This window comes from Schistocerca gregaria, chromosome 4 (genome assembly GCF_023897955.1).
Source record: "Schistocerca gregaria isolate iqSchGreg1 chromosome 4, iqSchGreg1.2, whole genome shotgun sequence".
Taxonomy (NCBI): domain Eukaryota; kingdom Metazoa; phylum Arthropoda; class Insecta; order Orthoptera; family Acrididae; genus Schistocerca; species Schistocerca gregaria.
In genome coordinates, this window is record NC_064923.1 from 454216226 (window position 1) to 454238007 (window position 21782).

At 44.1% G+C, this 21782-nt stretch overlaps 1 protein-coding gene across 1 annotated transcript in view; it reads right to left on the reverse strand.

The window, feature by feature from the left end:
• LOC126267315 (protein patched) overlaps positions 1–20878 on the reverse strand; it is a 130919-nt gene extending 110041 nt beyond the window's left edge. Inside the window, exon 1 of the mRNA XM_049972411.1 lies at positions 20374–20878. Within this exon, the coding sequence (XP_049828368.1) occupies positions 20374–20526 (153 nt within the window). The 5' untranslated portion in view covers positions 20527–20878. The remainder of the gene's footprint in view (positions 1–20373) is intronic.
• Between the last annotated feature and the right edge of the window lie 904 nt (positions 20879–21782).

Below are 21782 nucleotides of genomic sequence, written 5' to 3' on the forward strand. Positions count from 1 at the left end.
TGTCCAACTTTGGAGTACGTTTCCAGTTATCGCACAATTTTACTCCCATATTGTGACGCGCTTGTTATCCGTAACGCAGCGTAACTGTATCTTCATGAAACCCAGGACGTGTACTCTCTTCTGACATATTGCCACACAAGTTGCGCAATGCCCTTAGCTTGAGACGACATGAATTACTTTCCGAAGTCCTTACGTAATTTCCTACTTTTGTGTTAAGTGATGTATCATTACTGGGACAAGATACATCATGTTGATACCAGGTATTTTATGCTAAGTCGAAAACTTGTACTCTAGCTGTCGAATATTACTGGTATGCTTTCTACGGAAAACTTGGCAAAATACTATAGAAAACAAGAGAAAAGCGACATCGACCGTATACAATAATTATTTTCTGTGGATCCTCTGTTACAAAGTAATAACTATAGTTCAGTACGAAGCAGACTCACGATGAGCTCCTTTTCCAGTATAATTATCCAGTCGCCTGTAGTAACAACTGCGAAGGGCAGAGAGCACATGACAGTGTTTATTTCGCAAGGCTACGCCCATAGTAAAACTAGTTCTAAATTGCCGCCCGTAAATGGGAGGCTGATGAGCTGTAATAGTCATAGGAAAGGTTCGTGCGGGCAGAGACAGGCGTACCGTTGTGGACGCTTTACTTTTTGTGCTGATTTGATAGCTGCACGACGGCGGACACTGCTCGCGGTTGAACGACGCACCGCCACGACGCGTACATTTTTGCTGCCGGCCATTATAGGCAAGTAGGGCCACAAATTACTAAGGCTCGCAGGTGGTCCACATCGGATGAGGTTCTCACATCTCCACTGACGAACACTTTATTGTGCCCATTCCCATAGTAGGTGTCAGCTAGGAGCAAAGATGGTGGAGGGGGGGGGGGGGGAAGAGAGGTCACTTGTCCCCCCCCCCCCCCCCACCAGCCCTCCGGTCCCACGGCCACCCGCTCAGCCCCGATGGAATCTGGACTTCAGAGTTTTGATCGTCTGAGTGGGCACCATCAGTTTTCTGGGATACAGTACGTTATAAGGTCATCCATAAAATTTAGTTCTTAGGGAATGACATATCTCGAAACTGAACAATTTACACGTTGAGAACCATAAGCCCCTAAAGCACACTCGTTAACTCACTTTTAATTGAATATCAGAGAAACAGGCGAGACAGTTTTTCGTGAATGTTCATACATACAATGTGGGCCTACAGGACAGATAAACCTGAGTCATCATAAGATTAAAAGATGTCTGAATCTTGAATACAAACTACAATTACCTAATCGACGATGATGTGCTTTAGGCCATTATAGTTCTCCACACCACCATTCATTAATATCATAAATGTTAGTTTTAGAGTCTACCCCTCCCTCTCCTGGAAAAATTTCTTCGGGTGCCCGTGTTACCTCCCACATTTGATGTCTAGAACGCGTAGTTCGTAGCGTACGTCATCTTATGTGCGTCAAAAAGCGAATAAGGTCCTTACACGTCTGCAAGCCTGCCTGTATCCATTTCGTCCATTGCTGTCAGACGAAAATGAAGATTTTATTCGAGCTACAAGAAGGGATGATCATTGGCTTTCGGGCCGAGAGAATCTATATTTATGAAAGAGAATGAGACTGTTCATGGACATCTGTGGTGAAGTGCATCGTCGGTGGATTAATGGCTTAAATGAGCGTCTTGTCACAGAACCCCCACAGGACAATGCTCTTCAGCCTCCTAGCCTGGCTTAATGTCGTTTGGAAATGAGGGCTTAAAAAATCTGAGTGAAAGTTATCCATGTGTGTAGATTGTTATTTACTGAAATACCTTAGGGCCCGCTGCTTCGGTCGCGTAGACAGTGTAGTCGTAATTTTTTTTAGTTCTTTGTAATTGAATTTTTATGTTTTTCACAAAATGCAGCACATTATTAACTTCTCAAGCTAAATAAGGCCTTAAAAGCTTGGTCTTTCCCGAATGTACTCCTGACGAAAAAGCGTTTCTGGTAGTTGAAGTCCAATGTTTTTATTACTCATACTTTTTACGTTCTTGTGGTGATATTTCCATAGAAACTTTCATTCCCTACCACATATTTCTTTATATTAAATCAAGGAGTGAAATACTAATTTTCATAGATTTGGCTAAAATTTTTTTAATATAATGAACTTTTTCTTAAGAATTTTCATCCCTATTTCACACTCGTAGGAATTGAATTTCCAAAAGCAGTGAAACACATTTTTTTATTTTCTAACAGAGAAACAAAATACAAATTTTCATAGATTTAGCTATCGAAATGCTTTCGTAATGAAATACTTTTATAAAACTTTTCATGCCCTATTTCACTCCTTTGGGGACTGAATTTCCAAAAACACTGAAACATGTATTTTTTGTTTCTGACCAGGAAGTCAATTACCAATGGTCACAGATGTACCTTCACAAAAATGTTTCAGTAGTTTAAGTGTAATGAGTTATTTTCAAAAAAAACTTTCACACGCTATTTTATTCCCTTAACGACTGAATTTCGAAAAATGCCGAAACGCGGAAATTAGCAGTCTTTGCTCGCGGAGTTGTAGTGATAACTGCAAGCATGGGACATTCCAGTTCGGACATGTTTAGGGAATTCAATATTCCGAGGTCCTCAGTGTCAAGAGTGTGCCGAGAATACCAAATTTCGGGTATTACCTCTCACCACGAGCAACGCAGTGGCCGACGGCGTTCACTTAACGATCGAGAGCAGTGAGGTCTGTGTAGAATTGTCACTGCGTGAAATAGCCGCAGAAATCAGTGTGGGACGTACGTCGAATACACCAGTTAGGACACTGCGGGGAAATCTGCCGTTAATGGGCTATGGCAGCAGACGACAGAACGCGAATGCCTCTGCTAACAGCAGCATCGCCTGGGCTCGTGACCCTATCGGTTGGGCCCTAGACTACCGAAAAACCGTGGCATGGAGATGAGTCCCGACTTCAATTGGCAAGAACCAATGGACCCCACGAAGCCACAGACCCAAGTTGATAAGGCACTGTGCAAGATAGTGGTGGCTACACAATGGTGTGGTGATGAATGGACTGGGTCCTCTGGTCCAAATAAGCTTATCATCGTCTGGAAATTTTCACGTTCGGCTACTTGGAGACATTTGCAGCCTAACAACGATGGAATTTTGTACCACATCACCATACAACAGTCGTCCGCAATTGGTCTGAAGGACATTGTGAACAATTCGAGCGAATGATCTGAACAGCCAGATCGTCTGATAGAGCTCTTCGAACGTTTATGTGACATAGTTGTGAGGTCGGTTTGAGCACAGTATACTGCACCGGCAGCTCTTCCGCAAAAATGGACGGCTGTTGAGGCTGCCTGGCTCAACATTTCTGCAGGAGACTTCAACAACTTGTTGATGCCATGTCACGTCGAGCCACTACGCCGGGCATAAGGAGGTCCGACACGATGTTAGTAGAGATTCTATGACTTTTGGGGCAGTGCAAATTGCAAAGGGAAATTATTAGTCTCTCATATTACAGGTCTCGACTTTGGACACAGGCATAATTCGCCTTCTTTATGATATCTATTGTGGAGAGAGACAGTTTTCTTCAGCTTCAAGGACTAGGTTGAAACTCGACGATTCGTAACACCTACAAGATGTAATTGGCTGAAATCACATACCATGGCATTCCGGAGGCATCTGAAACCTCTCATGGTACGATATCTAAAAAAAAATTCTGGCGAGATGGCAACTACTTAGGAAAAAAAAAAAAAAAAAAGAGTCCAACATGAAGGTGCTGAGGCGGTTGTTGTCTTCGGTTTACTCTATACCCTGTGCTGAACAATACTGACAACAGATTCTTCTACTGTGCTCATTAAAATTGTTGGTGGGGTATTCATGCATGGTTAACTGTAGAGAAGACTTACTCATACCGTTACATCCGGAACCAAGGCGTTTCAATCCTGTGGGCGCTGTATCTCGCGACCGTCGTAACTTTAAAACGGGCCTAGCTGCCTGTAAGGAGCTCCGGCGCGTGCTAAAAGCCACTCTGCGGACACAGGTCACGCCACAGCCGGCGCCTTTTATTTTGATAGCCCGAATCGTTCGCCTTAAATCCGGCCGTATTTATGGGTCGTAAAACTGAAAGCAGCCGCCTTCACTAGGAGCACCAAAGGACGCTTGGCCTCCTATCTTCCCCTAGAGACCCTCGGAGCATCTCTCGCAGTAACTGCTAGTTTGGTGAGTTTCGCGAGAATCGGGCAGTACCGAGTGGAGTTCTATTACGGAGTTTAATTTGCTAATGACAACGATGTAAGTCAGCAGACTACACAGTGTGTTCGGTTTATCTAAAGACATTGAAATATCTCGAGAACAACACATTGGATACAAAAAAATTATAATTAATATTTGTCCGTCTCGGGGCGAGGGGGACGGGGGCGGTTTGCGGAGCTTCTAATGGTACCAAACTCAACCCACACCCCAACCCGTATGTGGGGGCGGGGTGGAGGGGTGTCTACATTGAAATCTTAAATGCGAAAGTCCAGTTTGTAATTACAGATTCGGATTCCACGGAAAAAATGCTTAAGTTTTATCTGAAATATTTGTTTCAGTTACGCGACAGATAGCCGCTTTAATCGGAAAAATCAAAAGGTGTAGATAATGTGTTTTAAAATGCTATCCAATGACGGTGCGAGGGCAGGAGAGACGATGATTTCATACCGTTTAACGGAACTGCACTGCCTGTTATCATAAGGTGCAGTTCGCGTTACACGGCCACAATGGCGTTTTGTCCGAGGAATAGAACGTCGAGAATAGGGTTTCTTATTAAGAGTTATGAAATTATTGCCGTAGCCTCGCAGCGTGGAGGTGGTGCTGGGAGAGCTGGCTCACAAAAGACAACGGCATACCGAGTCCACCAGGATCGTGTATACAGGCTGTTCAGTTTATCTGAAGTCATTGAACTACATCGAAAACTATACGTCGGATAGAAGTAATTTATAGTTAAAATTTGTTCGTCTTGGAGTGGCACATCCAATGATACTGAACTCGACCACCCTCCCCAGCTCGTGTGTAGGAGCGGGGCAGCTACTTTTTCATTGTAGAATTAGACAAAAATGATAAGTTTCTTCTGAAACCTTTTTTTTTCCTTTCGCGACTGATGACGCTGTAGTCAGGAAAATGAAAATGGGTAAAAAATTGTACGTTTCAAAATTCTATCCAATGATGGTCAGAGGATACGAAAAAAAAAGGTCTAATGAACTTATGTCTGAAAATGCATGGCTTCCCTGCTAGAGACCATTTATATTCAGTCATACATTGTTACAGAGACTGCGGTCTAACACTTGCTGTACCGTGCAGCCACAGTTACAGTATGTGTTGAAAATGGTTTCCATGTGCCTCAGTGCGCTCTTGTATGCGCCATAGCGTTTTATGTGTCACACGTTCACATTGGCCAAGTTGCATGCGAACAGTGTCCAAGGCAGCATGAATATGCTCCTCCAATGTCTAAACATCTGGAATGAATGATGAACATGACTGGTGTGTGGGACGCTCAAGTGCGCAGTCATCAGGTCCTGTACAAAGTCTCAATTTTCACACAGTCAAATTTTCACACAGTCAAATCTAGCCACTGGAACAATAATGATGATGATGAAATGACGAGAGCAACGCAAACATCCAGTCCCCGGGCAGAGAAATTCCCCAACTTGCCGGGAATCGAACCCTGGACACCATGATCCAGAGCTAGCAGAGACACTCGTCTAGGCCGTCTGCTGCCATAGCTCATTAACGCCAAATTTTCCTGCACTGTCTTAACGGATGTGTTTGTCGTACGTCCCACTTTGATTTCTGCGGTAATTTCACGCAGTGTTGCTTAGCTGGCACCACTGACAACTCTACACAACCGCTAGCTGGCACCACTGACAACTCTACACAACCGCCGCTGCTCTCAGTCGCTAAGTGAAGGCTCTCAGCCATTACGTTGTGTCTGGTGAGAGGGAAAGCCTGTAATTTGGTATTCTCGGCACATTCTTGGCACTGTGGATTTCTGAATATCGAATTCGCAAACGAATTCCGAAATTGAATGTCCCATGGGTCTAGGTCCAATTACCATTCCTCGGTGAAAGTCTTAATTCCTATCGTGTGGTCATAATCACGTTGGAAACCTTTTAACAAGAATCAACTGAGTACAAGTGACAGCTCCACCAAAGCACAGCCCTTTTGTACTTTGTGTACGCGATGTTACCGCCATCGGTATATCTGCATATCGCCTCAGTATAAATACTGTGGGGATAAGAACCAAAACTTGGCGTGATAACGTGGGGAGAGGGTAGGGTTGGGTTGTTTGGGGGAAGAGACCAAACAGCGAGGTCTTCGGTCTATTGGATCAGGGAAGGAAATCGGCCATGCCCTTTCAAACTAACCATCCCGGCATATTATAAGCGAGACGGAACAGTTCAAGTTCCTAGGCGTTCGGATAGATAGTAAGCTGTTGTGGAAAGCCCATGTCCAGGATCTTGTTCAGAAACTAAATGCTGCTTTATTTACCATCTGAACAGTATCTTAAATAAGTGATACTTCAACACGAAAAGTAGTCTACTTCGCATATTTTCATACGCTTATGTCGAATGGTATTAGCCTATTCCCAACAGTTAGCAGCTTTCACTCAATTAATACTTGGCAGAAATCCATTCTGCATGTGGAATGCATTTCCTTGACTCTTGTGCACAAAGCAGTGCAGTATTCTGCTGCATCCATTTTCAATAAGCTACCACAAGAACTCAAAAATCTTAGCAGTAGCCCAAACGCTTTTAAGTCCAAACTGAAGAGTTTCCTCATGGCTCACTCCAACTATTCTGTCGAGGAGCTCCTGGAAGAGCTAAAAAATTAAGCAAATTCCAGTGTTACGTTGTTGATTTTCTTTATTTAATTTTACGACTTGTCACCTGAATATGTTTTTTTATATGTCATTTTATCTGTTTCTAATATCGTGTTATAATTTCATGTATTGACTCGTTCCATGACCATGGAGACTTCTCCTTAATTTGGTCCCACGGAACAATAAATAAATAAATTCGCCTGGAGCGATTCAGGGAAATCACGGAAAACCTAAATCAGGATGGCCAGACGCAGGATTGAACCGTCGTCCTCCCGAATGCGAGTCCAGTGTACTAACCACTGCGCCACCTCGCTCGGTAAACGTGGGGAGACAAAAAGGTCTATAGGAGGAGATGGGCAAAGGGGGAAGGAGAAGATGGACAGAGGGGGAAGGAGAAGATGGACAGAGGGGGAAGGAGCAGATGCACAGAAGGATAAGAACAAACGGGCACGGAGAGTCGGGAGGAGGAGATGGATAGAGAGGGGGTGGGGGGTGGGGGAGGGAGGGAATGGAAGTGGTGAATAGGGAGATGGCTTGTAAGAGATATGGACATAGAGGATGTGAAGGAGAAGATGGACAGAGAGAACGGGAAGAAGGAGAATGACTAATAGAAGATTGGAATAATTACACACGCGGGCAGTGCTGAGCATTTCAATAAAGCAACATGTGGCCAAGGCAGACACTTATAATCTGTTCGTATCCCTATTTCTAGACGAGCGAGGGATCTATGGACGTATTTGTCTGTGCGGGCACGTCGCACAAGCACCAGATGTCGGAATGGGCGGATGCGTGCGCACGTCACATCACGCCCGACAATGGGCGGTAGAGCCCCTCGGCGCTGCGCTACCGCGGGCCCGCGCGCCGCTGTTTGGCCCGTGTGACAATGGCGTGACGTCACCGGCGGGACCACCCGCGGCGCCTCACGGCCGACCCGCCGCTTATCCCCGCCCACGCCTACGCTCGGAGCCGCACCGCACCAGGGCACGCCCTCGCCACAGCCGAGGCGAAGGACGCGGCGCCGCCGTCCGAGGCGCCACCTGCAGCCGCCGCCTTGCCATACGACTTACAAACACTACCAAGCACAAAGTATCCGGACACCTATTCTTGTTGTTGTTGTGGTCTTCAGTCCTGAGACTGGTTTGATGCAGCTCTCCATGCTACTCTATTCTGTGCAAGCTTCTTCATCTCCCAGTACCTACTGCAACCTACATCCTTCTGAATCTGTTTAGTGTATTCATCTCTTGGCCTCCCTCTAAGATTTTTACCCTCCACACCGCCCTCCATTACTAAATTGGTGATCCCTCGATGCCTCACAACATGTCCTACCAACCGATCCCTTCTTCTAGTCAAGTTGTGCCACGAACTCCTCTTTCCCCAATTCTATTCAATACCTCCTCATTAGTTTTGTGATCTACCCATCTAATCTTCAGCATTCTTCTGCAGCACCGCATTTCAAAAGCTTCTATTGTCTTCTTGTCTAAGCTATTTATCGTCCACGTTTCACTTCCATACATGGCTACACTCCATGCAAATACTTTCAGAAACGACTTCTGGACACTTAAATCTGTACTGGATGTTAACAAATTTCTCTTCTTCAAAAACGCTTTCCTTGCCATTGCCAGTCTACATCTGATATCCTCTGTACTTCGACTGTCATCAGTTATTTTGCTCCTCAAATAGCAAAACTCCTTTACTACTTTAAGTGTCTCATTTCCTAATCTAATTCCCTCAGCATCACCCGACTTAATTCGACTACATTCCATTATCCTTGTTTGCTTTTGTTTATGTTCATCTTATACCCTCGTTTCAAGACACTGTCCATTCCATTCAACTGCTCTTCCAAGTCCTTTGCTGTCTCTGACACAATTACAATGTCATCGGCGAATCTCAAAGATTTTATTTCTTCTCCATGGATTTTAATACCTACTCCGAACTTTTCTTTTGTTTCCTTTACCAATGGCTCAATATACAGATTTAATAACATTGGGGATAGGTTACAACCCTGTGTCACTCCCTTCCCAACCACTGCTTCCCTTTCATGCCCCTCGACTCTTGTAACTACCATCTGCTTTCTGTACAAATTGTAAATAGCCTTTCGCTCCCTGTATTTTACCCCTGCCACCTTCAGAATTTGAAAGAGAATATTCCAGTCAACATTATCAAAAGCTTTCTCTAAGTCTACAAATGCTTGAAACGTAGTTCGCCTTTCCTTAATCTGTTTTCGAAGATAAGTCGTAGGGTTAGCATTGCCTCACGAGTTAAAACATTTCTACGGAATCCAAACTGATCTTCCCCGAGGTCGACTTTTACCAGTTTTTACATTCGTCTGTAAAGAATTCGCTTTAATATTTTGCAGTTGTGACTTATTAAACTGATAGTTCGGTAATTTTCAAATCTATCAACAACTGCTCTTTTGGGTTTGGAATTATTATATTCTTTTTGAAGTCTAATATCTGCTCACGGAAACCGCTGGCTATGAAAACATCACTTTGACACAGACAATGAGTTGTAGACTAGCGTAGAGAACTGGCGGTAAGCACTGTCTAATTAGTAACATCCTGACACAGTTGTTTTCAGTCAAAAATAACTTTAAATGACTCAACGAGATAAGCTTCTTTACTGCAAAGTCTGGGGCTGCTAAGTTTATTATTAATATTGCTATCGTCTTTGGAGGAGGAATTCGAAATAAGGAACAAATATGTGATGGGCCTGCTGTTCGTCAAACAGTTTTAGAATTCCCTCCTGTCCTCTCAAGCACTTCCTCTATCTGACACACAGTGCGAAAACATTCCCGGTGGCTAAAAGGTTAACAACGTACAAGCCATTAATTACAAAATATATATAAAACGTCGAGGTACCACTGGCATGTGTTATATGTATTCTTTAGTCACTGAAAAAATGTATAAAAAACATACTTTCATTTATTTTTACGTCAAGGTTAGCTGGTTATCCATTTGTAACGTTTCAGTATACACCCTCTATTTTTTTACTGATATATTGTTTACCTCGAAATAGTGAACAGAATAGTCTGTACAGTTAGATGAACGTGTATAATTTTTGAACAGAATAAGAGTGCCTGCAATGATAATAAAAACACGTAATCCTACTGGAGCATGTCAACATTTATGAGAAAAGATTCTACTATATTTTATTCATTACATTCATGTAGATTTGTTATTTTGACTTACTGTGTTCGCTGGAGGAAATTGTCGGAATGGCATTTAGTATATGTCGTCATAAACAGAGAAAACTGCCGCAGAGGCAGTGTTCGTCACACGTGTTGTGGAAACCCGCACAAGAATGACCTCGAGCAGCTACGTTGCTTAAAATGTGTGTACAGGTATAAGGGTGACATCAAAATTACTCGCATTCTACAAGCACACTCACGTATGTTTCTTAATGCAGCGCCTTAGGACATTTCACCTATTTCACAGTCACTGCCAGTCATCCAAGTATACATGTTTTTTCTCTGTGCCTACAGCTGGAGAGTCAAGTTAACCTACAAGAAGCACTTCTAGAAAGAAAGCAATATTATCACTGCATTATTTGATGTACTTACGCCGACTTAGTGTTCCTGATACTGACTGTGGAAATGATTAGCATTTTGAAATATTTCCTTTTAAGAAAAAATGTATTAATTTCAATTTATCATCACCCACATTGAAATAATTTTGCATTTATTAGTTTCGTACGCTGGAATGGGGAAAAGCAATATTAGTTTGTCTAACACACATGGCGGAATACAGATGGAGCTGCACCACCGTCGTAGCACTTGTTACCTCAAGCAAAAATTCAGTTTAGTTTCCTGACCCCTCAACTATAAAGAAGCAGGGTTTAGTCCGCAATCGGTCTTCTCTTTCTTTCTGTCATTATAGTCTGTTAATTGGAAAATTCTACATCTGTATCTACTTAATATCCTACGTCACTACCATGTATTTCCTTTCCTGATCCACTCGCAAATAGAGCGAGGTATCTTATTTTATCTTCGAGATTCTTTCGCGAAATGTATGTTGGCAATAATAGAATCGATCTGCAGTCAGTTTCAAATGCCGGTTCTCTAAATGTTCTCACCAGTGTTTCTCGAAACGAACGTCGCCTTTACCTTCAGGGATTCCTATTTGAGTTCCCGAAAATCCGTAACACTTGCGTGTTGTTCGAACCTACTGATAACAAAGCTAACAGGTCGCCTCTGAATTTGCATCGGTGTCTTCCTTTAATGCGACCTGGTGCGGATCCCAAACACCCGAGCAGTACTCAAGAATAGGTCGCAGTATATGTGGCCCCCTTTACAGACGAACCACGCTTTCCCAAAATTCTCCCAGTAAACCGAATGTCAAGATTTCCCTATCACAATCCTCATATGCTCGTTCCATTTCATATCGTTTTGCAACTTTACGCCTAGACATTTAGTCGACGTGACTGTGTCCAAGCAGGACACTACTAATGCTGCACCCGAACATTACGAGTTTGTTTTTCTACTCATCCGTATTAATTTACATTTTTGTACATTTAGAGCTAGCTGCGAGTCATCACATCAACTAGAAATTTTGTTTAAGTCATCTTTTATCCTCCTACAGTCACTTGACTGCGACACCTTCCCGCACACAACAGCATCATCAGCAAACAAGCTTTTAAACTGTTCTGTTGGTCTGTCTAAATGGTACTTAGGAGACTCGCACAGATATTCAGTTCTCTATCCAGTACTTTTGAAGCAATTCTCGAAGGACGTACGAAGAATATTTTAATATTAATTTAGAAATACTTTCATTAATATTGACTGAATTGGGAATTTCCCAAATGTATACCAACGTCAACTTATTTCTTATTGTGTTAATAGCAGGATTTTTACAGTATACGACCAGTGTGCATGCTGTGTTACGGGTTTATCTTGTTCACTCGTTTTCGAATACTCTGGTTGTAAATTTTATTTTCTGTTACACACTAACAAGGTACGCCTCAAATAATGTCTGCCCCATTAATTGTCAAAAACAATTGTAATTTGACATTTCCTGTGATAAGGTGGCTGCATGGACAAGTTCTGAAAGCCAATTAGTTTAAAAAAGAAAATAAAAAATCAGCTAACAACCGCAGATTGCTGTCCACCCGGTCCGCCAGATCATTAACGTACATAGAAAATAAAAGCGGTTCTACCACACTTCCCTCGTGCACTCTTGACGGTACCATCGTCGTCGAGGACAATATGCCATCGTTCTGAATGTACAAGAAACTGCACGTCTCCCAGTAATTGACAGGTAAATGATTTCAAGGGTTGGGGAAGGCAACGATAAAATGTCTCGAACAGGGAGAAGCTTTCGGGTTGGGGACAACTTTGCCTGATCTACATATATATTCTGCAATTCACAGTGAGGTGCATGATAGAGCACGTCCCTCTAACAGTTATTAGAGCTTCTTCCCGTTCCATTAGCGTACGGAGCGGGGGAAGAATGATTGATTGAATGCCTTTGTGCAAGCAGTAATTATTGTAACCTTTTCCTCGCGATTCCTATGTGAGCGATACGTAGGGGATTGTAGTATATTCCTAGAGTCATCAATTAAAGCAGGTTAGGCTTTCTCGGGATAGTTTACATCTATCTTCGAGAGTCTTCCCAGTTCCGTTCCTTCAGTATCTGTGACACTCTCCCGCGGATCTGTGATTCGTGCTGCCCTTCTCTGTAGACGTTCAATATCCCCTGTTAGTTCCGTTCGGTACGGATCCCACAGACTTTAACAATATTATAGAGTCATTTGTAAGCGATTCCTGATTGCACTTCCCCAGTATTCTACCAATAAACTGAAGTCCACCACCTGCTTTATACGCGATTGAGCCTTTGTTATCATTCCGTTTCATCTTCCTACAAAGTATACCCAAGTATTTGTACGAGTTGGCCGATTCCAACATTAACTCACTGATATTATAGTCCTATATACTACGTTTTTTCGTTTTGTGAAGTGCGCAATTTTACATTTCTGAATATAAGAAGCTAGTTGCCCATGTACCCCTTTGAAATCTTATCGAGATATTGTTGAATATTTATGCAGATTCTTTCAGACAGTACTTCATCACAGATATCTGCAGCGCCTGCAAAAAGTCTGAGGTTACCATTAATGTTGTCAGCAAGGTCATTAATATACAATATGACCAGCAAGGGTCCCAAACACTTCCCGCGGGTATACCAGAAGTTACTTCTACATCTGACTATGACACACTATCCAAGGTAACATGCTGCATCCTCCCCACGAAAAAGTCTTCGATAAAGTTGCAAATTTCACTTGACATCCCGTGTGATTGTAGTTTTGACAGTAAGCGAAGATATGGTACTGAGTCAAATGCTTTTCGAAAATCGAGAAATAGCGCATGTATCTGTCAGCGTTGATCCGAAGCTTTCGGTATGTTATGTGGGAATCAAACTGATAGAGTGAAACATGGACTCGCTTCCGAAGAGTTTGCAGTTAGCTGCTTGGCACTTTCCTCTATGTCGGCACAACACTGAATGGAACTTCGGAAGCCTTTTGGCCGGCGTGCTGTTTTTGACGGCAGGGGTGTGTACGACGGTGTGCGGACATTTGCCACGATTTTACCTGCTCCGAAGGGTCGGGTCCCTTGTCGTCTCCTCCTCCTCCTCCCCATCGCTTACGGAGCCTTTCCGCTGGTTTACTTAACTTAGAAGCAGAATCTCTTTGCATTTTCCGCCAAATTACTAGAGAGAGTTTAATTGTGGAAACTATTAAATGCATCTCGCATTGAAATCCGCACCAAATTTCGAGCCTCAGTAAAACTTCGCCAGTCTTTGAGGTTTTGCGTTCGTCTAAATTATACTTGCTTTTCTCGGTGCTGCTGAAGCAGCTTTCTGTCCTGTTTTGTGTACCATGGGGGATCAGTTCCGTCTCTTATTAATTTATTTGTTATGAATCTCTCGAGCGCTGTTGATACTATGGACTTAAGCCGCATATGGTCTCCACTTACACAGTCTGGAAGGATTGGAGACTGTCTCTTAGAAAGAAGTCAACCGAATTTTTAGCTGCTTTTATAAATATATATATATATATATATATATATATATATATATATATATATATATATATATATATATTTCGTGTGTAGTTTTGGTGAATTTCTTTGTTACGGAATTGAGCCTCGCTACGGCAGTGTGTACACTAATCCCTGTATCCGTAGTAATGTTCAGGATTATTTGTGGCCAAGAGGCCAGGTGTGTTTTCGTAACCATTTGCAATTTGAATGGCCTCGTGAACTAATTGTTCAAAATAATTTTTAAAAAAGCATTTAGAACAATTACGGAAGTTGTTTATCTACAATAGGGTCTGAAAATGTATTTTCGTTAACATACAGAAGGTGGATTGAAGTCACTGCCAAGTATAATTGTATGAGTAGGGTACCTATTTGTGATGAGATTCTAGTTTTCTTTGAACTGTTCAGCAACTGTTTCATCTGAGACCGGGGGTCGGTAAAAGGAGACAGTTGTTAATTTATTCCAGTTGTCGAATATAACCTCTACCCATATTAAGTCACAGAAACTACCTGCTTCAATGTCGCTTGTGAACTAGAACACACATTACATTATTGTGCTTCTTGTTTCTGTTGTAGTGCAGATCATTACAATTACGGCTTTTCCCTCCAAAACCTAGGATGCTTTCTCTATGACCCTGTAAATACCAGAGCTAAAGAATGTAGAACAAGGTACGACACAAACATAGCATTCTGTATTACTTCATTTCCTTGTTTCTAACATTTTAAAATTGTACGTCGACTTTAGATGACATATCAGTTAAAGATGTTCTTATCTCTATTTAGTGAAAACTAATGTTTCACCGCAAGCGATATCGCATTTTAGAGAGTAAATTAATATGGAGTATGTCGTTCTTCTTTTCAAAGATTCACATACTAATTTCTTCTTTCCTTACTGGAAAGACCACATAGATAATATTGTGGGGAAGGCGAGCCAAAGGTTATGTTTCATTGGCAGGACACTTAGAAGATGCAAGAAGTCCACTAAAGAGACAGCTTACACTACACTCGTTCGTCCTCTGTTAGAATATTGCTGCGCGGTGTGGGATCCTTACCAGGTGGGATTGACGGAGGACATCGAAAGGGTGCAAAAAAGGGCAGCTCGTTTTGTATTATCACGTAATATGGGAGAGAGTGTGGCAGATATGATACGTGAGTTGGGATGGAAGTCATTAAAGCAAAGACGTTTTTCGTCGCGGCGAGATATATTTAGGAAATTTCAGTCTCCAACTTTCTCTTCCGAATGCGAAAATATTTTGTTGAGCCCAACCTACATAGGTAGGAATGATCATCAAAATAAAATAAGAGAAATCAGAGCTCGAACAGAAAGGTTTAGGTGTTCGTTGTTCCCGCGTGCTGTTCGAGAGTAGAATGGTAGAGAGATAGTATGATTGTGGTTCGATGAACCCTCTGCCACGCACTTAAATGTGAATTGCAAAGTAGTCATGTAGATGTAGATTGTCTTTTGGGCATGCAGTTGTAGTAATTAAAGTAGGCACAAATGCAGTGATCAAAAAGAAATGATTAGCGAACATTCGCATTCTCTTTACATCGTTCCTTTCTTGTTGCTCCCACGGCGATGGACTGTTTCTATTGCAATCAGTAAGCGTGAAAGGAAGCTATCGTACAGACAGAGGGATTTATATTATACTTGGCGCAGTGGTTAGCACACTGGACTCGCACTCGGGAGGACGACGGTTCAATTCCGCGTCCGGCCATCCTGATTTAGGTTTTCCGTGATTTCCCTAAATCGCTTCAGGCAAAGGATGGTTCCTTTGAAAGGGCACGGCCGACGTCCTTCCCCGTCCTCCCTAATACTATGAAATCGATGACCTCGCTATTTGGTCTCTTCCCTATATACTTGGCAGAACTAATTACATACTAACAATCGTCGGTATTGCTTTCGTTTCCCAAACGTTGTAAATATTTCGACTTCGGAAAAGAAGCACTGTATTTGGCCAAAATGAAGAAGAAGGCCCCTTACGTACTGGTTGTATCGAGTAAGATGTGGAGACGGCGGTTTGAAAGCGGACAGAAGTAGTACGAGGAAGGGCGTCCCTTACCTGAGGGATCGCTACCTGGCGAAGGAGCAAGTGTGGCAAATGTCCGGCATTCGTGTGCGACACATAGCAAGACGGGACCCGCGCAGCCGTCCCCCCTTCGAAGCCAGGTAGGCGCGCGTCATTGGCGGGGGCTGATGTCAGTCAGCGTTACGTAACAGCCGGCAGGCGCCCGCGGCTCCATTCATGAGCTGGCCCAGTCAGCGGCGGGCGCCCGTCCAGCCAGCTACTGTGTGCCGTGCCCAGCCCGACTACAACTACAGCCGAAGGACGGTCACGGTTTCAACACCCCGCCAACCATGAGATCACACACGGAACTCAAGCTCTGGCTGAAAGGTAGTCCTTTTCTAAGGCACTACTCTGAGCATTTGCCTTAAAAAGCTATTTAGAGAAACCACGGAAAACGAAAATCTCAATGGCCTGACGGGGATTTGAACCGCTGACATCCCCTTCCTCTCCGAACTGAAAACACAAGAGGCTCATGATCGCTCTATGCTCTCCAATAGCTTAGCCAAATGTTGTAAACGGCAGGTTATTCTCACACTATTTTCTACCAACAGTTGAAGAACCATTACACAGATTGTTTACAATAATTACTGCCACAAACTCACTCTCTGACAGCAAAGTTACTACGAATGCAGAAACAAAACAACCACTGAAATTTCGCAGGGTCTTGAAAGTGTTTGTCTTCTTCGCTAAATTTCACTAGATCCCCATCAGAGCGAGCTTTGTTCAAAAATGTTTCAAATGGCTCTGAGCACAAGGGGCTTAACATCTGAGGTTATCAGTCCCCTAGAACTTAGAGCTACTTAAACCTAAGGACATCACACACAACCATGACCGAGGCAGGATTCGAACCTGCGTTCGTAGCGATCGCACGGTTCCAGACTGAAGCGCCTAGAACCACTCGGCCACATTGGCCGGCCGTTGTTGTGCGCTCTTCGCAAGATTTACATGACGAAGTTTGTAAATTAACGTAGGAAAATTACGGCAACACAGTTTGCTAAGGAATTCACACTGATTGTTTACATTCAGTGCAGGAAAAACTTTTGTAGTGTCTCAGAAATGTATTTGTTCTTTACGAATTGTCCCTAGATTCCTACTCAATGGACGGCCAACGATTCGTCAATGTTTTCTCCTCTTCACGACGTGTGCATCACGAACTTTGTAAATTAATGTCGAAAAATAATTGTAACACAGCTTTTTTAACGACTGCTGACATTCAGTACTGGCTACTAACTCTCTGTCAATAAAGTTACTGCACTCCTTAAACAAGACAGCTACTGAAATTTCTTAGTGTCTCAAGAAACTTTAGGAAAGGTCCTCTAATTCCATCTTCTGTGATGGAATGGGACGTCGCCTGCTCGAAGACCTGAAGAAAATAGATACTAACAGCCGTAATTTTATTTAGCTATCGGTATCGGTGGCTCACTGGCACGATATTCAGGGCCCTATAACACGAATCTAGGTAAGTCACCCAGTCGTTTGTGTTATTATAGGGACTACTATATCCAACTGGTTTCCGTACACATGTAGAACTTCTCGATAGATGTGGACTCTACACCCCAACAACAAATCTGAGTGGTAATGAGGCACCGAAATAAAATTATTAAATAAAGTTACAGCTGTTGATATGTTTTCTTCAGGTCTGTAGGAAAGACCCTTTTCCTTGGAAAGAATGAATTCTCACAGAACTCTAGGCCCACCGTTTTCTTAGTAAGATCGAACCTTACCACAGATAACAGTAGTGCTACGCTGTTGACACTGAATACTGAAACGAAAGTTGAAATCGATAATTCTGTTGAAATGCTGAACGTTAGCGCCAGCGGGGTGTTTCCACACTAAGTTACACAATTGCTAACTGCTGCCGTCCTGGAAGGACCGTTCCAAAACGTATGAATCGACAAAACAAGTGCAATACTTCACAAAAGAGAACAACCTTAGAAGTAAGTTTTCGGTGTGGATCATGAATCTCTGGTATCAAATGATAAAATACTTCGAAGTATATAATCTATAAACGTTCAATAATGATATGCAATTACCAGGAAGTCCATTTCCAAGCGCATTATATCAGCTGCTCTCGATCATAGCTAAATAAGAAGCGAAAACTAAGTTTAACAAGTGCAGTGGTGAATTTATGCTGTCCAGCTGAAGTTAAATTGCACGAATATTAACCGAATAAGGTTTATAAAAAAGTAATTGTCAGAAGACTAGAAATGCAACAAGAAATATAGGAAGGGTTACAAGAGATATTATAGTTCATGTCGAGTGACGGTAGACACTTCCGAGCCAAAAAATGTGCTCATCTCTCTCGTTTTTTGATGAATGGTTGAGACACTCTAAATTAATAACAGTTTTGTCTCCAGTGTATTAAAGGAATTGATGGATATACCAATTCATTGACACTGTTAGTAAAAATGCTACTTCTGAAGTCCATTTCGGTTACATAATGTGGCATTTTTTGCAGATTTGTTCTTATTTTTACGGTCCTCATTTTCGTTTCAAAATATCTTAATACTTGCACTTTTAGTACGACGAGCAAGAGGATTGTGCGGACGTAGTTTAGAAGGCTGTTATTACATCTACTGTTCTCCAACAAAGACGGCATTTTCCTGCTTGGCGAGGGTAACAAAACTGGAAAATTTGTTATTTAATGAAATATTCAGTATAAAAATATAGCAACCACTGGTTCAAAATAACATTTACTTTTACAGTTAGATAGCTTGAGTGACAAAGACGATCAAAAGTGGTCAAAGGCGTCAGCACGCAACCTAGAGACAACAAAGAGACGAGAAAGAACACATTCGTGGCCTGTCACAGAGGAGACTGTACGTATGTTGGGAAAAGTCGCGGAAGTGTCAAAGTAGAGTATGGAATGAATTAAGTGCCGGCGTTTGCGTGTCCCGCAATGTAAATGCTTTAGAACCGTTTTACAGTTTAAAGTTAGTCAGAGATAGTTTATAAAAGACTTTTTTTAGGAAATATTTGACATATTGTGCAAGTTACAGTGTGGTCATAGATTGTATAAAAGGAATTATTATTTGTTTCTCCTTCTTAGGCTGACTGGAATCAAATAAAGATAATTTTACACAAGACGCGTTTTGCTTTTATTTACAAAGCATCTTCTGTGGTCATTCTGCCAGTTTGGTTGTTTTAAATTAAAACCAACAATTTGTTTGTAAAGTTGGTGTGCGATTTAATTACGGTGTTTATGCCTCTTGTTTACATACTCTCCAACCCTCAGGTAGCACAGAGGGAAGAACCAGTAGTTTGGAGAATATGTAAACAAGAGGCTGAAATACCGTAAGCAAATTGCCACACCAACTTTAGAAACAAAATGCTGATTGGAATCTAAAATAACGAAAAATGCACAAATATTTGTATCCAATTTGAAACGGAACTGGTGTAAAATTCTCTTTGATTAATTGCAGTAAGCTTAAGACGGTGAAACGAATAATAATTGATACTGACAGCTGCTGCAGAAAATAGCCACGCAAACAAACATTACTTTATACAGTATTTGTCGCAGATCTTTGATAATGTAGCACAGGTCTTATGTACGAGATGTGTGGAATTTCTCTCTTATTTTTCACAGCATTAAGTGAACATAAACATTAATTGTGTTGGACAGATTTATTATGTTGAATTAGAAACGTGAGTAAAGGGGAGAAACAGGTGTTGCTACTAAATTTGCACCGTGCTCTCCGCAAAAACGTTCAACTTAGCTAAGTCCTGCTACAAGACAGTGGCTTTCTACTGTACGTGATAAAGTATGTAAATTCACACTCGGGAATTAGTGTGTTCCGTGAAGTTAAATGCTTTGTCACCCAACTTTGGGGTACAGAGACATAAGCAAAACCGCTAATGAACGAATTGGTGTGATTTTGTGTAGTAAGCTGCCGGATTTATGCTTGGACGACTTAAAAACTGGAGGTTTAGAGCGGAAGCTCTCAATACTTGACGTCGAGAGGGGATGACAAGTGGAGACCGGTGTTTTTTTGCAGTGTCAGGCAATCGGGAAGCTGCACGGAGCGCCAGAGCGCCGCCTGTCACAACAGTTTGGGAAAGACAGAGTGGCGGCCTTTTTGTCGTTTTCTTGTCCTCCGCCGAGAAGAGCCGGGAGGGCCTTCCATAAAGAAAGCAGCGCGCCTCGCCTCGGTGTGGCGTGGATCGTGGGTGGTCCCGGCGGCCGCCGCAAGCGTGTCACGCTCGCCAGTCGCCAGGAAAGTGGCGTCCCCACGCACAGGCACTTGCGCACACGTGCAGGGCAGTGCGCGAGATTTAAACAGCGCAGCGCGGCTCCGCCAGTGGCGGCGGCCGCGAGACGTCCTTGTGTATGTGTGCCGCGCGCCAGCTGTTGGCAGCACGGGTCAGCGGCCCTCTCCCTATAACCCGTTACCCCACCGCGCGCACGCGCAACTACTGTGCCACTGGCGCTCTGCGCTTACCTTGTCGACCTGGGCGAGCGCGACAGCGGCGTCGGTCCAGCTAGGCCTGACGAGCAGGTCCGGATCCGTCGGCGGCTTCGAGGACGAAGAAGAGGGCGCCCTGCGGGACGAGGTCGTAGTCGCGGTCGTCGTGGTCGCCGCCGCGCTCACCATGTCGGTGCGGAGGGGCAGGCAGCTCGGCCGTCCGCTTCAGCAGCCACTGCACGCCGCCAGCCTCCAGTATCCACATTTAGGCGGGTGGTGGCGGCGCTCCGCACTCGACAACACTCTCTGCCGTCACACGCGCCCTCGCGCCGGGGGGCAGGCGTCCCAACAGAAACGCGACCCGCTGGCTCGCGCGACGGTTGCTCCCTGAAGCCGGCACCGTGTCTGACTACGATCGCCGCGGGCGCGGCACCGCACTACCTCTCAAACGACGCGCACTGTCGCAAGCACTGAGAAGAACGTCCGCTACGCGCTTTTCGGTCCGGACTGATGCGCGTTCGCCTGCGACTTCCTTCTGGTATACTCCGCTCTCTGCCGCTCCTCGCTCCGCAGCTCGGCGGCGGCCGACGGCGGCCGGAGATGGCCGAGCGCTGGGATTGGCTGGCGCCGCGGCCGTTGCCTGGCAACCTGCGCCGAGGCCGCCCCCTCCCCTCCCCGCGGCGGCCCACTCTCCTCCCGCTCCCCGCCGCCGCCCTCGCCAGTGCCGCGCCGCTGGACCACACACGTGGTGGCGGGACAGAGAAATCTGGCCCCGAGGCGGGCGTCACGGAGCGCGCTCACAAAAACCTCCCGGCCGGGGGAGAGAGAGAGAGAAAGAGAGAGAGGGGGAGAGAGAGACCGGGGGCAGCGGTACCCGCTCGCTCGTGACTGGCCCAAATGGCACTGCCATTAGTGCAGCAAATAGCTGCTCCCACCGGCTACTACGCATGTTGGCGCGTACCTACCGCTGCTTTCGCCGTACACGTGTCCTTCCTTCCTCCCTCCACCCCCTCTCGAAATTACGACCGCCTAGTCGCGAGCCAGGCTATTGTGCACCTGACGGCTTCCGACGCTGTCTTGCGAAGTCACCGCTCCGCTTTTGAAACGGACGCCGCTGTCGTGGGTGGTTCCGCGGACCACCTGGCAGAGGTGGACATGTCAATTGTTCGCCGGCTGCCGTCCGAGGACGACCATTGATAAACGACAAGCTTAAAACCGGCAATAGAAATGTCCCGAGCGCGGCGCGCGAAACGCTTGTTCGAGGCCTTTTCTTGCCTTATTGCGAGGAGTAAAGTCTCTCTCGAAGCAAAGCAAACACTATTTGCCATTAGGTGCGACAAACAGATTAACACAACTAATGCAGGTTGATTCTTGCAGAGATGACAATGGCAATTTTTATAATGTTACTTATCTTCATAAACAGTGCCGTTATCAGTTTCGAACCG